This window comes from Hibiscus syriacus, unplaced genomic scaffold, assembly GCF_006381635.1.
Source record: "Hibiscus syriacus cultivar Baekdansim isolate YM2019G1 unplaced genomic scaffold, ASM638163v2 tig00013808_pilon, whole genome shotgun sequence".
In the NCBI taxonomy this organism is placed as follows: Eukaryota; Viridiplantae; Streptophyta; class Magnoliopsida; order Malvales; family Malvaceae; genus Hibiscus; species Hibiscus syriacus.
Genome location: NW_024062310.1, coordinates 525,001 through 538,375, shown reverse-complemented (window position 1 = coordinate 538,375; position 13,375 = coordinate 525,001). Strand labels below are relative to the sequence as shown.

The 13,375-nt window shown below is 29.2% G+C and overlaps 2 protein-coding genes across 3 annotated transcripts in view; one reads left to right on the top strand and one right to left on the bottom strand.

Moving 5' to 3' along the window:
- Positions 1 to 1,318: 1,318 nt before the first annotated feature.
- On the bottom strand, positions 1,319 to 2,356 carry LOC120206474. Of its 2 annotated transcripts, none has more exons than XM_039206114.1 (4): positions 2,268 to 2,356; positions 2,077 to 2,126; positions 1,896 to 2,001; positions 1,319 to 1,506 (listed from the first exon to the last, which is right to left on the bottom strand). In XM_039206114.1, exons 1-4 carry the CDS (start codon positions 2,329 to 2,331, stop codon positions 1,352 to 1,354), a joined length of 375 nt encoding a protein of 124 aa, XP_039062045.1. In that variant the 5' UTR covers positions 2,332 to 2,356; the 3' UTR covers positions 1,319 to 1,351. The 2 variants fall into 2 exon arrangements, 1 of the variants encoding a protein (XP_039062045.1); XR_005524116.1 differs by having other exon boundaries at positions 1,338 to 1,506; positions 1,896 to 1,996.
- A 10,390-nt stretch (positions 2,357 to 12,746) lies between these two features.
- Positions 12,747 to 13,375, top strand: part of LOC120206504 (formin-like protein 8) — a 2,799-nt gene continuing 2,170 nt past the window's right edge. Inside the window, exon 1 of the mRNA XM_039206142.1 lies at positions 12,747 to 13,375. This exon is cut by the window's right edge and continues 609 nt beyond it. Within this exon, the coding sequence (XP_039062073.1) occupies positions 12,792 to 13,375 (584 nt within the window). The 5' untranslated portion in view covers positions 12,747 to 12,791.

Here is a 13,375-nt window from a genome sequence, read left to right as displayed (position 1 = left end):
TGCTTACACATGAAATAAACTATATCGATATGTCTAACGTTTTCGAAGTTATTCTTTTAAGTTTATGTCGTAACAGCAGTTAGAAAACTATTATCTGACATATGTCAAGTAGGAAAATAAATCACCACTATGGAAATAGACTGTTTGAATGCTGCGTTCTGTCCTCCATAGTATAAACCAACTACTTTCTGTTGAAGGAAAATAAATCGTGTTCCGACTGCTGCTTAATTCTCGTTCGATCGATGAACTGAAGGTGTGAGTGATTGAGAGATGAAGGGAAACTCACAGCTTCTTGTGTACAATATTTAGTCCGTCATCAACTTTGTCAGAGTATATAGGTACTGCATAGCAGGGGCGGATGCACTAAATCTGGTAAGGGTTCAAGTGTATCTCATTATTTTAGAAAAATGATAAAATTTAATTTAATATGTTAAGAGAAAAAAAATAAAAAATTTGCATACACATTATTTGTAAGAAAAAAATATTAAGATTTTAATCATTATTCTTAAATTTCTAGATCCGCCATTGTTGTAGTCTTCTTCTTGGGATTTTCAAGACTTTTGTCACGGAGGACAGAATTCAATGCTTTCGATTTTCAATGCAGGTTGTGGTTCATAAAAACCTCGGCAACGGTGCCAGTGCAACGGCTTGAGTGGTGTGCGAAAGTTGTTTGAAATATCGTCCAAATCTACGCATGAGATGGCCACTGCAACAACTGGAACTACCGCCAAGGGTAACTGAACAAATACATTTTGGGCTTGTAGCTGCTAAACTCTCAACATTAACTAAAATGCAAGCAAAGAAACATGACAACATACGTGTTAGTTTACATGCTGATGAAAACATGGAACCAATGCCAATAATGACACTCGTTAGATTCCCAAATGCCTCCGGAAGATTAGTTGTTGTTGTTGCTGCAGTTTTAATGATCTTCGTATCCTCAGACAGTTTGTTGAGGAGTTCTTCGGTCGAAGTAGCATCGAAGAAGACTATCTCCTGTTGCACAAATTTAGGAAGAAAACCTTTGAGGTTTGGCAAACAAAGACGACACCAATGGCAACGCCGATGGGTGATTAATCGTGACGACAGCAATTGTGATGACCGACAAAGGCTGATAATAGGGATTTGAAATTAAAGATTTTAAGATTTGAGGTTGTTTTTATAATTTTAGAAAAAAATTGAGATTTATTGTATATATAATTTATAAAAGAAATATTTTATAAAAAATTACAAACATGACACATGAGATATTCTTAGGAAACCAAGTACACTAGACAATTTCATAAAAGAAAAGCTTTACATGAACAGACGAGAATGGGAAAAGACAAGGAAACACAGACCTTAGATATATCTATGAAACGCTCATGATAGTATCCTCTATGTAGTGCTGTGTCACCGCAGAAGATGTACGAGAACCTACGCCGCAGCTGGTGTTCGTTTCCGCATTTACAATTGCAATCTTGCTCGATGCAACGGGCAAGCTGTAGATCGATCTTATCACCATCTCTATGAATTAAATGGAAACAGGAAGCATTAGCAACGCCCAGCACAAGTTTGAATCAAACCATCAATCATAGAAAGTTGGCTAATTTAGTAGAACAACAAAAGATCAAAGACCAGTTTCTAATGCAGTCCTTACAAATGCAAAATTAAATCGGGACTAGGCAGGTTGCATTTGATCATATATTTCTAAACAGATGAAAAGTAAAGCACCTTATAGAATTGAAAGATTATCAGTTATAAACTAACAAAATCACTAAAATATGATCCTCTGTTTCCACCATAGAAGAATAAAGAAATCACAGGTAAAAGACGTGCCATCAAAACCAGTTTGATGATTAGAATGATAAATTAGTAACAAAGAACTGATTCAATAGCATGCTAGCATCCCATACCCAGTGAAGAAGCAAAGAAACAGGAGATTGTAATGGTATGCACCTCCACTCGTATTAATCCTTCCAACTGCACAATGGTTTTGCTATTGGAGATGAAGGCTCTGCACTATTACAAGATTAATTCTAGAAGCATCCCTTAGCCCATATGAAAAAGTTGGAAGTCTAGAAGCAAAAGGGATACCGTGACATGGGCACAAGATATTTGGGAGATTCCAGGTATCACTTTCAAACCTGCAAACAAAGTTAAAGTGATCACAAGTTTCATCCCAACAACCATAAGCAATCAACTAGTTAAAGGTTCAAACTCTCTATCTACCAAAGGCTTAACAATATCATCGCCGAAGAGTTGAGAATCAGGAGATTGAAGAGAACCTGGAATTATCAAAGGACGTAACCGATGCACCACAACGGCATTCACAAGTCCAAATCCCCACATCACTATCTCTTTACATCAGTATTTCAATTTCACACCCGCAACGCTTTGTTTTGAAGCACAAAATATGTCAAGGAGGAATCATTAACACCGTAAAATCAGCAAAGCTCGAGTCAATGCTCGTCATCTACGTGTGAACTAAGCAGCAAGGAAGGGGATGGTCATACTCGTATATCCCAACTTCCTCAAAACCACCACACACACAAAGGTGCCAAAATAAAGGTGTGAAAAGGACAAATACGTCAAATCCTTTATAAATTCCATTTATTGCCCAAAGTTAAAAGAAATTGACATAATTAAGTTGGCTTGATTTCATAAATATGTCAATATTATACAAGAATTAGAATAAATAATATAACTTTTATTGAATGAACTAATTCCATGCTTATTCAATAAATTTATTAGAGAAATAATCAAGGGAAATGGAGCCAGGGTAAAGAAAAGTGACGAAGGTAGAAGACAAGCAGAAAACGTGTTTATATCGTGTCCGGGAACAATACATGGAATGGAAGAAATTTGGATCCAAAAGGAATAAAGACTTGAAGCGTGTGTACCAGGATTTCAGAGTGGAAATTCTACGGGAATGACGCCCGCGTCCCGTGAAAACGATGGTAAAAGCTCTTTGTTTTCGGCTTCCAACTTCGAAGAACTTGGGTGTGGTTAGGGACTTGGGGATGTTCAAAATCAGGTACTCCAAATATAGGATATTTAGTTCTTCGGTAGTATATCTATCAATCCTTGATTCAGTCTGTTAAGTCTAAGTACCCGATAGTCGGGTACCTACGTTTTTGGGTCACAGATATCAAGTTCATCTATTTTTTTAAATATATAAGAATTTAAAAATTTATTATACACAACCCATATACAAAAATTAGTGATTTGACGTTAGTTTTAAGATATATATATATATATATATAAAGTTAATTTCCAAAAGAAAATTTTAAAGTTATTAATAGCGATCGTGATTTTTTTCGAATCTCATATTGACAAATTAATAAAAACTTTTTTGAAATTTAAAACTTAAAAGTACATAATACAAATCTAAGAAAAAAATAGGGATTTAAATTTAATTTTAAGAAAAAAATATTAAGAAACCTAAAATAAAAATATAATTTAAACTATATATATATATATATTATCCAATTATAAAAAAATTTGTCCCAGACGCTACCCAACTACAGGGGGAAATCATGGGTCGAGTACCCAACCCGATCAGATAATCTTTTTCAGAGAATTATCAAATTTTTTAGGGTCAGGTTGGAGAGTCGATGGACCGAGTCAATCAAGTAAGATATTTTTAACACTCCTAGATGTGGCCACACTATTATTTATATTAATTTCACTTTCTACAATAATTTATTTATTTTATTAATAAAAGAATTTGAATTTAAATACAACAAAATGAAACATTCAAACGCCGCTTTACAAATTCTACTTTTACTATAATTTATAAATATCCACTTTTCCTCCTAAAAGTTTGATGAATAAAGTAATCTCATATTTTCTTAGAATTATAGATTTTAAATATATTAGGAGCACGCACTTGTTTCAGTCTCCTTCCCTTCTTTTATAAGAATGATTAGGATTAAATTTAAGATTAACGGGGAAAAACTTATTTTTTGAAAAAAAATAAAAAAAAATATTTTTTTAAATTTTCACAAATGATACTTAATATGTGTTTCAGTATCATATTATAATTATTTCATCTCATTATTAAAAATTTAAATTTTTTAAACACATTTAATAAATGAAATATAATTAGATCTTGATTTTGTATGTAATATTTGATGGTATAAATGAAAATTATTAAATTAGATTAATTTATTTTTAAAATTAATATTAATTAGTATAAAAATAATCATATACACTAAAATTATATATAAATATTTAATTTAATAATATTGGTTCTTTTTCTCTTAATGAAATCATAATAATAAAATTTTGATGAATCTTGTACTTCTAGAGATCATCTCTAGAAATTATTAGCTCTCTGTCAATTAAGATATCTAGGTAGACTCTTTCACTTACCGAAGCTTCCTAAGAATCCATATCTTCCGAACACAGGAATATCATAGTCTTCGAATTAGCTACAATGCATAGCCAATACCTCTAGTATGCCCACGTGATTTATCATAACGAAATTTAAGATTTGATCATCAGATCTTTAGTCTGCTGACCTATAAATAATCATAATTACTTTATGGTTGACATGATCAATTAGAGTCAATATAAATGCTTCTCAACCACAATTGAGAGATCATTTTCTTCATTGTCTTTTTTTGTTCACTCTCATCTTCTTCTTTATGCTTTTATATCTCTAAAAAAAATCAGTCATGATCGTTATCTTATCAATTGTAAGCTCCTATTATCTATTGTTATTGTGAGCGCAAAAGCTAAAGTTTGAAGGAATCATTCGATTTAAATCTCTCTTACACCAAGTCAATGATAATTTGTCTATCATTATTATATGTATTTCTATGTTAGTGTTGATGATATTTTTCTTTATGGCCTATAATGATGTTTATATCTATTGTTGTTCGAGATATTTGGCGGATACTATCACCTATCAACTAAAGATTAAGAAAGAGATAAGCGGCATTTAGGATTATTTTTAAACTTAAAAAAAATTAAATAATGTAAAACAATATAAAAAATATTTTTGTTCTTAAGTAATTAGTTTGTACAGCTCGATAATTTTAATAAAAATATTTGATTCACGCTATTAATTTATTTTTTATAAATTAAATATTTTAAACATTTTAACTTTATTTAATAAAAGTTAACAACTATTAACAATTAAAAATATCACTAGAGTTCATAATTCAAACTATAGATTGATGTTTCAACCATGATCATTTGTTAAACAAAATTTTATAAACATTTTTAAATTCTATAAATATGTAAATATATTATATATTCCAATTCAGACTTCATCCAATCCCAACAACTCCAAGTGCCTTCAAGGGTCAATCAGTGGGAGAAAAAGAAACCAAACTTTTTCTGGTTTTTTTTTTCGATTTATAATGCATCTTAAATACGATCTCAGAGCTGTTTTAAGGACAAGACAACAATGGATTTATGACTAACAAATAACAAGTCAAAATAATCCACAATATGAGTAAGTAAAAAGATTGGTTATTCAAATTTTGATGTAAGAGAAAATTGAAATCGGATGATTCCTTCAGACTTTTGCGGCTACAGGCCAGGATATTTTTATGTATTTTCTTTAGCATTTGATTTGAATAATAATTAAATAAATTAAATGTTATAATTTTTATAAGGGTAAAGTATACAAATGGTCCCCTAACTATAGGATATAATTTATTGAGTCCTTTGACTATTAAAAGTTACAAAATGGTCACCCAACTATTAATTATGTTCCAAACTTGTATACTTTACCCTTTTTATAAATGGTGAATACCGAATCCAAGGCAGTATATGTCTAGAGACTCTCAATCATTTCATAATGAACACTCATACTCTTGCATATGCGATGCTTAAACATAAAACTACAAGGCATAAAAACAAATCTCTTAACCACTAAGGTCATTGGTTTGTATATTTGCACGAACCAAGTGACCTCAATGATAAAGGAATTATTGTTATTCTTTGAGGTCCCGGATTCGAGCACCTGGAATACCATGGGTGTAAGCGTTCAATGTCAAATGATAGAGAGTTATATATGAACAAATATTATCTTGTACTTATCCCAAATTAATAAAAAAATATATATGCATTGATTTTTAATTGAAATTGTAGTTATTTGTATTTTTTATTAGTGTAGTAGTGATTATAAGATATTATATATTTGATAGATTCTCAACCATTTGATAATGAACATTCAAATATTTTTACAGACATCATACTCAATCTAAAATCTTTAACAATAATTTTTTTTAAATATTTAGATCATTTGATTCGTGTTAAAATTGTAATTAAAAAAATAAGGGTAAACTACATAAATGACCACATAACTATGGAATGGGTTGAAAAATGACCACCATTTTCAAATTTGTGCCAATATGACCATTGAACTATTTAAATGGTTTCAATATATCCACATGTTGTTAACACTTAACGGAAGTGTGTACGTGGCCGTTAACAAAATTGTTATAATTAGGGCACATGTCCTTGTAAAGTTACGTATTCGCGGCAATGGAACCTTGCTTTGTTTTCTTCCATTTTGGTCATTACTTGTGTATGATTTGTTTCCTTTTTAATTTATCTAATGAATTAATTTGAGCATTAACTTTAAAATCTTTTATTCTAGTCATGTATTAAATTTATAGATTAAATCCTTTAGATTTTAGAATTAATCAATTTGATCAGCAATATTAACTTTAAGGGTTGTTTGGTTCGGATTCCCACGTTTGGTTGGCCGGTAATCTCATTCCCGGTAATATAAGATTACCAACAATGGATTTTTTTGGGTATATTACCGGGAATGTCATTACCTCCATTCCCTTAGGTATTGTTAGATTACCAGCGTTTTGGACTAAAATGACCTTAATTTTTTTCTCCAAAAATATCATTCTTATGTCATTGAATAATAAAAATTCTACGAATGTTAAATTACAAATTTATCCTTAAACTATTTTAGATTTACAAAAAAAACTATAATTAAAATTTTAAATGAAGTTCAGGTGTTAAAATAAAATTTTACCCTTTTATTAAACCTTTTTATATTTTCAATTCTGTAAAAAAAATTATATGAATTTTATGAATTTAAATTTTTTAAAGAATATCTTATAGTAATATTATAGTAGAATTCAACTTGTTAAAAAATCAAATATATAATAAGGACAATTTGGTCAAATATATATTTCAATAATCTTTTATTATTTTAACCAAACACGGTAATCTTACATTCCTGCTAAACCAACCAAACACAAAATACAACATTTCCAGTAATCTTATTCCCTGGTAATCTTTTATTCTCATGGTAATCTTACATTCCGTGAACCAAATGCACCCTTAATTCTTATTTTTTTAGTAGATCCTAATTTCAATTTAATTTAATAAATTTATTTCTCTAATCAAATTGTGACATATGTCACAATCTAATTAGAGGGTTTTTTTAATTTTAATTTAATAAATTTTTAATCAAAACAAAAGGTGGCATGTGTCACATTTTGAATTGAAGTGAAAATAAATAAATATGGGTTTTAACACCCAAGGAAATCCAACTTGGGTCCGCTGTGCATGCCTTAACTTGTTAAAATTTAGACAAAAAATAAAAATTAAAATAACTTAATTGGATTTGAACCCAAAATTAATTATTAATCAAGCAAAACTTAACCAATAAGTTAAATATAATATTTAGGAATCAATTATAATATTATATATAATATATATTTTATAGTTATTGATAAAAAAATAAAAATAGATAAGTGAGAACTTGCATCTTGGCCAATTGAGAATTTGACAAAACTTAAATCACTAAAATAAATCTAATAATTTATTTATAATTGTTCTAAGATTTTAATATTTGTAAACTAAATTTATTCTTTTTCGTATTTATTTTTTAATGATTATATATATGAAATCAGTAAAAAAATAATAATTTGATGTTTAATATATATATATATATATATATATATATTTAATATTCAAATTATTACCAAAAGATTATGACATGTGTCACAATTTGATTGGAGAAATAAATTTATTAAATTAATTTGGAATTAGGACCTGATTAAAAATTAAGAATTAAAGTTAATCTTGGTGATCAAATTGATTAATTTTAAAATCTAGGGGATTTAATCTACAAATTTAATACATGACTAGAATAAAAGATTTTAATGTTAATGCTCAATTAAGGCATTAGACAAATTAAAAGTAGAAACATGATCAAATTGCATTAAATGAAAATCCAAGAAAATAAATCATACACCAATAGTGACCAAAATGGAGGAAAACAAAGCATGGTTCCAGCAACTCGAATATATAACTTTACAAGAAATCGTGTCCTAATTATACAAATTTTATTAACTGCCACGTAGAGACTTCCGTTAAGTAATAACGGAAGGTGGCCATATTAAAACCATTTAAATAGCTCAGTGATCATATTAATGTAAATTTAAAAATAATGATCACTTTGTAACCTCGCCCATAATTATATAATTATGTAGTCGTTTATGCGGTTTAAAAAAATAATAATAAAGCGGAGTACTTCTAGATTTTGACGTTTGACGAAAATATTGGGAAAAAAAGGCCGAAGACCGCGTCTGGAGTCAATTGTCTGTTTTTGCCAACTACTACTATTACATGAAGACGACGTCAAAATAGATTATAAAATTTGGTGAGCCAACTCCTCTATTATTATTTAAATAATTAAATATGCAAATTGACTCTCATTTTGTAAATTAACAATGCTCTCTTACCCTCCAATTTTCACCCCTTCTTTGGTTGTTTCCTTTTTGTCTTTAATAAATAATTAGTCAAAAGCTGAGTGGAACTTTCCGATACCATATCACAATCATTACGAGATTCTTAGAAGCTTAATTTCTACTCTTAATCTCTGTATTATACATAAATTACACCTTTAATCACTATATTATAATTTTAATCAATTTCAGTCTTTTATATTTTTTTAATTTTCAATTGTTTTGATTTTTTTAAACGACTAATTTTATTCATAATAAGAAATATCTCAAATTATAATAAAGATTTACAATCACAATCATAAATTAAACACATAATTAGAAAAGTTTCATATAATTATTGAAATAAAACTAGTAACTTAAGATCACATAGGGACCATACAAAGAAAGATTAAAAATCTAACCAAAAAACTCGAACAAAAATAGATATTAATAGATCCAATCGAATCGGCAAACGAACCATAAAAAGAGATCAAGATATTCAAAGACCATTGACAAACCGCAAATCAGGCTAGAGCGACGTGAAAAGCTATCAACGAACGCAAATTAGGTATCTGAAAAACTATCCACGAACGCAAATCAAGTATCCAAATTCAATTCGACGATCCAAAGCATGGAATATCAATAAGATATCAAATAAGCATGTCTTAATAAGTCGTAGCGATGTCAAATCAACTCTAAAAAAATATAAATGAAAAAAGGTCAAACAACCGAAAAACATGCCAAAAACATAAGAAAATGTGTCATAAATGCATATGAAAACGTGTCATACAGATTGACTTATTAAAAATCAAAAAATAAAAGAAAATAGTGATACAATGTAAAAAAGAAAAAAACAATAAAGAATACCAAATGTAGGCAATCAATATTAAAATTGATGTCGTCGCCGATTAACAAAGACGGAAAAAAGAGATGAGCGAGACACTAATGAGAAAAAAAAACTAATTTTTTTCTTAATTCTTTGAATATATATATATATATATATATATATATATAATTAAAATAATAATAAACATTTTTATTAAATATTACTTCAAATTTTCTAAAATAAAACTAGATTTTATTAAAATTATACTGATCAAAAGTTATTTATTGATTAAGTTTAATGAGTGAAGCATTTTTATGTGAAAAATATTCTTGGTAACCAAATTTGTTTCTCTATAAAGATATGATAGGTCTTTGTCTTATAAATTATAGGAGAAAATTATTTTAAAAAAAACTTTTTATAATTTTGTCACTTTTGAATTTTACAGAGATAATTTTACAGATATGTTGCAAGTGAATAAACACTTGCTTTATATATACATATATATATATATATACATATACATATACATATTTTTATATTTATATATATATATATATATATATATATGTATATATATATATATATATATATATATATATATATATTATATTATATGTATATGTATATGTATATATATGAAATATTATATATTTGTAATTTTTGGGATCTTTATATTTAAGCTTAATATAGAAATAAGTGTCTAAACTATATTATTTCTCACATTTAGGTGTCTAAATTATTTTTAATCAATACATGTGTCTAATATTTTCAACGTTACACTTTTAAATGTAGGGACAGAACATCGTAGGGGTCAAGAGTAGCGTGGGCCCTGTGAAATTTTTTTAAAATGTTTATTAGTATATATATATATATATATATAGGAAATAAATAAAATAAGTTTTATTGGGGCCCTCAATGGAAAAAATATTATTATGGTCATTGATCGATTGATATTATTAGAATCCCTATATTCTTTTGACCCTCGCTTTAATAAATTCTTAATTTTGTCTCTGTTTAGGTGTTTGGACTATCACGATCTTTAAATTCTACCGTTGAAGATGCCTTTATAAAATTTTATTTAAATTAAAAAACTTAAAATTATAATTTTTTAAAGACAAACTTGAAATTTTATAGAATTACAAAAAGAGGCCCAAAAACTTTTAAAACTCTGACTTCTATGTCTTTACCATCGTCGGTCGCCATCACTGTTGTTAATCGACCAAACTCCCAACAATGTGTGATCAACCAACACCCACAACCAAAATCCCTTTACTTTGGCAACCAGTCAAGCACCCAACAACATTGTAAATGTAATATTTTGTGATCGTTAGTTTTCACTTCTATTGCTGATTTTCACTACAATTAAAGGTTAGTGTTGGGGGTTTTAACTGTTGGGTGTTCGTCCAGTCGTACATTGTTGGAAGTTTGGCCGATTAACGACGGTGGTGGTGGTCAACAGTGGTAAAGGGATTGGAATTATGATTTTAAAAAGTCTTAAAGTAAAAATAAGTCCTTAAATTATGCCATCTTTTTGTTTTAAGCCCTTAAACTATATTTTAGTCAAAATAAGTACTTAAACTATTATATTTAATCATTTTAAGTCCTATCATTTTTTTACTTAGAGAAATGTTTTTTTACAAATAAGATGTTGACACATCACACAAAATTAGGTACTTGTTTTGACTAAAAAATAGTTTAGGGGCTTTAAGCAAAAAAGAAACATAGTTTAGGGACTTATTTTGAAAAAAAATAGTTTAGCTACTTAAAGTGATTACATATAATAGTTTAAGGGCTTATTTTGACAAAAAATAGTTTATGGGCTTAAAGGAAAAAATGAGTATATTTTAGGGACTTTTTTTAGTTTAAGCCTTTTAAAAAAATTTGAGTTTTTTTATAATTTTAGAAACTAGGGTTTTTAAAACATTGGAAATGACGGTCCAAACATATAAAAGTGTAATATAAGAAACATTAGGCACTCAAATTGACTAGAAAATAGTTTAAACACTTAAATAAAAAAAGTATTCACTTCTATAGAAATAGACAAAATTAAATCATATTAAATAATATCTCTTAGTCGTATCATATTTTAAATTAATATCACTTTAATACCTTTTTATATTTACAAATTCTTAATAATTTCGTTAAACTCTTGTATTAAATATATGGGTAAAGTATACAAACGGTCCCCTGACTATACAATATTACTTTGTTAAGTCCCTTGACTATAAAAAGTTATAAAGTGGTCCCTCCACTCTAGGATATAATTTTATTAGTTCCTTTGACTATTAAAAGTTACAAAATAATCACTTGATTATTCATTATGTTCCAAATTTGTCATTTTTTATTAAAAAATGTCGATAGTCTAAGATGGATATTAATTTGTTGTATGAGATATGATAAAATCTGATACCAGAATCTCAAACAATTATGACAATAGATTAACATCCAGCTCAAATTGTCGTTAATTTTTTAACGGAAAATGACTAGTTTGGAACATAATGAATAGTCAAGTGACTATTTTATAGCTTCTACTAGTCGAGGGACTTCAACAAAGCAACATTCTATAATCGAGAGTTATTTTATAACATTTAATAATCGAAAGACTCAATAAAATAATATTTTATAGTCAAAGGACCATTTATGTATTTTACACTAAATATATATATTTTTTGAATTAATCACCGGTATCCTTCTAATCCAGATCGGGTACTGCAGAGGCGAGAATGACTCTCTCAACTCAGTTTGCTCAATTCACAAACGTCAAGATTTGAACCTCTGACCTTACTTAAGAGAGATAATATATTATCCTACTAAACCAATTAGTTGTTGTTAATACTAAATATATTTTAATCTAACATTACTATTACCTTTTAACATCTCTCTCAAGTCTTACCTTTGCATTTTACTCGTTCAAGCGTCTCTTATTCACTCATTCAATTGTTATGAAAGAGTGAACACTCTTTTTTTTCCTTGAATAACCTGTGTTCGTATTTGTTTTTAAAATAAAAAAAAATTCCAATTTTCACTTTGATCGATTCTTTAAAGGGGAAAAAAAGAGCTTCGCTGAGAATATTTAATAATTTTTCACAAGAGTGGGCGGCCATGGAGGGACCGTAACACAAAACCGAGTAACTACTAATAAGAAATTGTCAACGCCTAGTTTACCAAATCCAAACCCAGAAAAAGGAAACGAAAGCATAAAAATTTCATTCCCCCCCACATGAACCAAAATCTAAACATTTATTCTCTTCTGATTTTAGCACAGCTCTTTCATGGCTGTCACGTTTCGGATATCGATTCTTCTCCACCTCTTCCTTCTGTTCTTCATCTCCGTCTTGCCTTTCTCTTATGCCCAGGGATCACCTCAAAACATTGAAGTCTTCTACCCAACTCAAACTCCACCGCCAGTCTCACCCATCCCTGAAGCAACACCGCTTGATTCACCGCCGCCATCAACGTCGTCATCTTCGGGGAACGACAGCAACCGTACTATTGCGAAGGCAGTAGCTGCGACCGCCGGAAGCACTATTGTTATTGCAGCGGTATTCTTCTTTTTGATCAGAAGATATGTTCTTGCTCGGCGTGGAAGGGAGGGAACTCGAGATAGTTCTCAGCCGAGAGTGCCCCCGGATGAGTTCGGTAGAGTTAATGGGAACATAAAGGGCTTAATCGTAGATGAAAATGGCTTGGATGTTCTTTATTGGAGGCAGCTTCAAAACGGAGGTACCATAAATGGGTTCCGCCAAGAGGTTTTGCATGTTACGAAAGATGAAGAAGAAGAAGAAGGCGGTGGAATGGTTCGGAAAGGTAATAGAAGCAAAAAGGTGGAGCCTGCAAATGAAATTCCTTTGCTTCG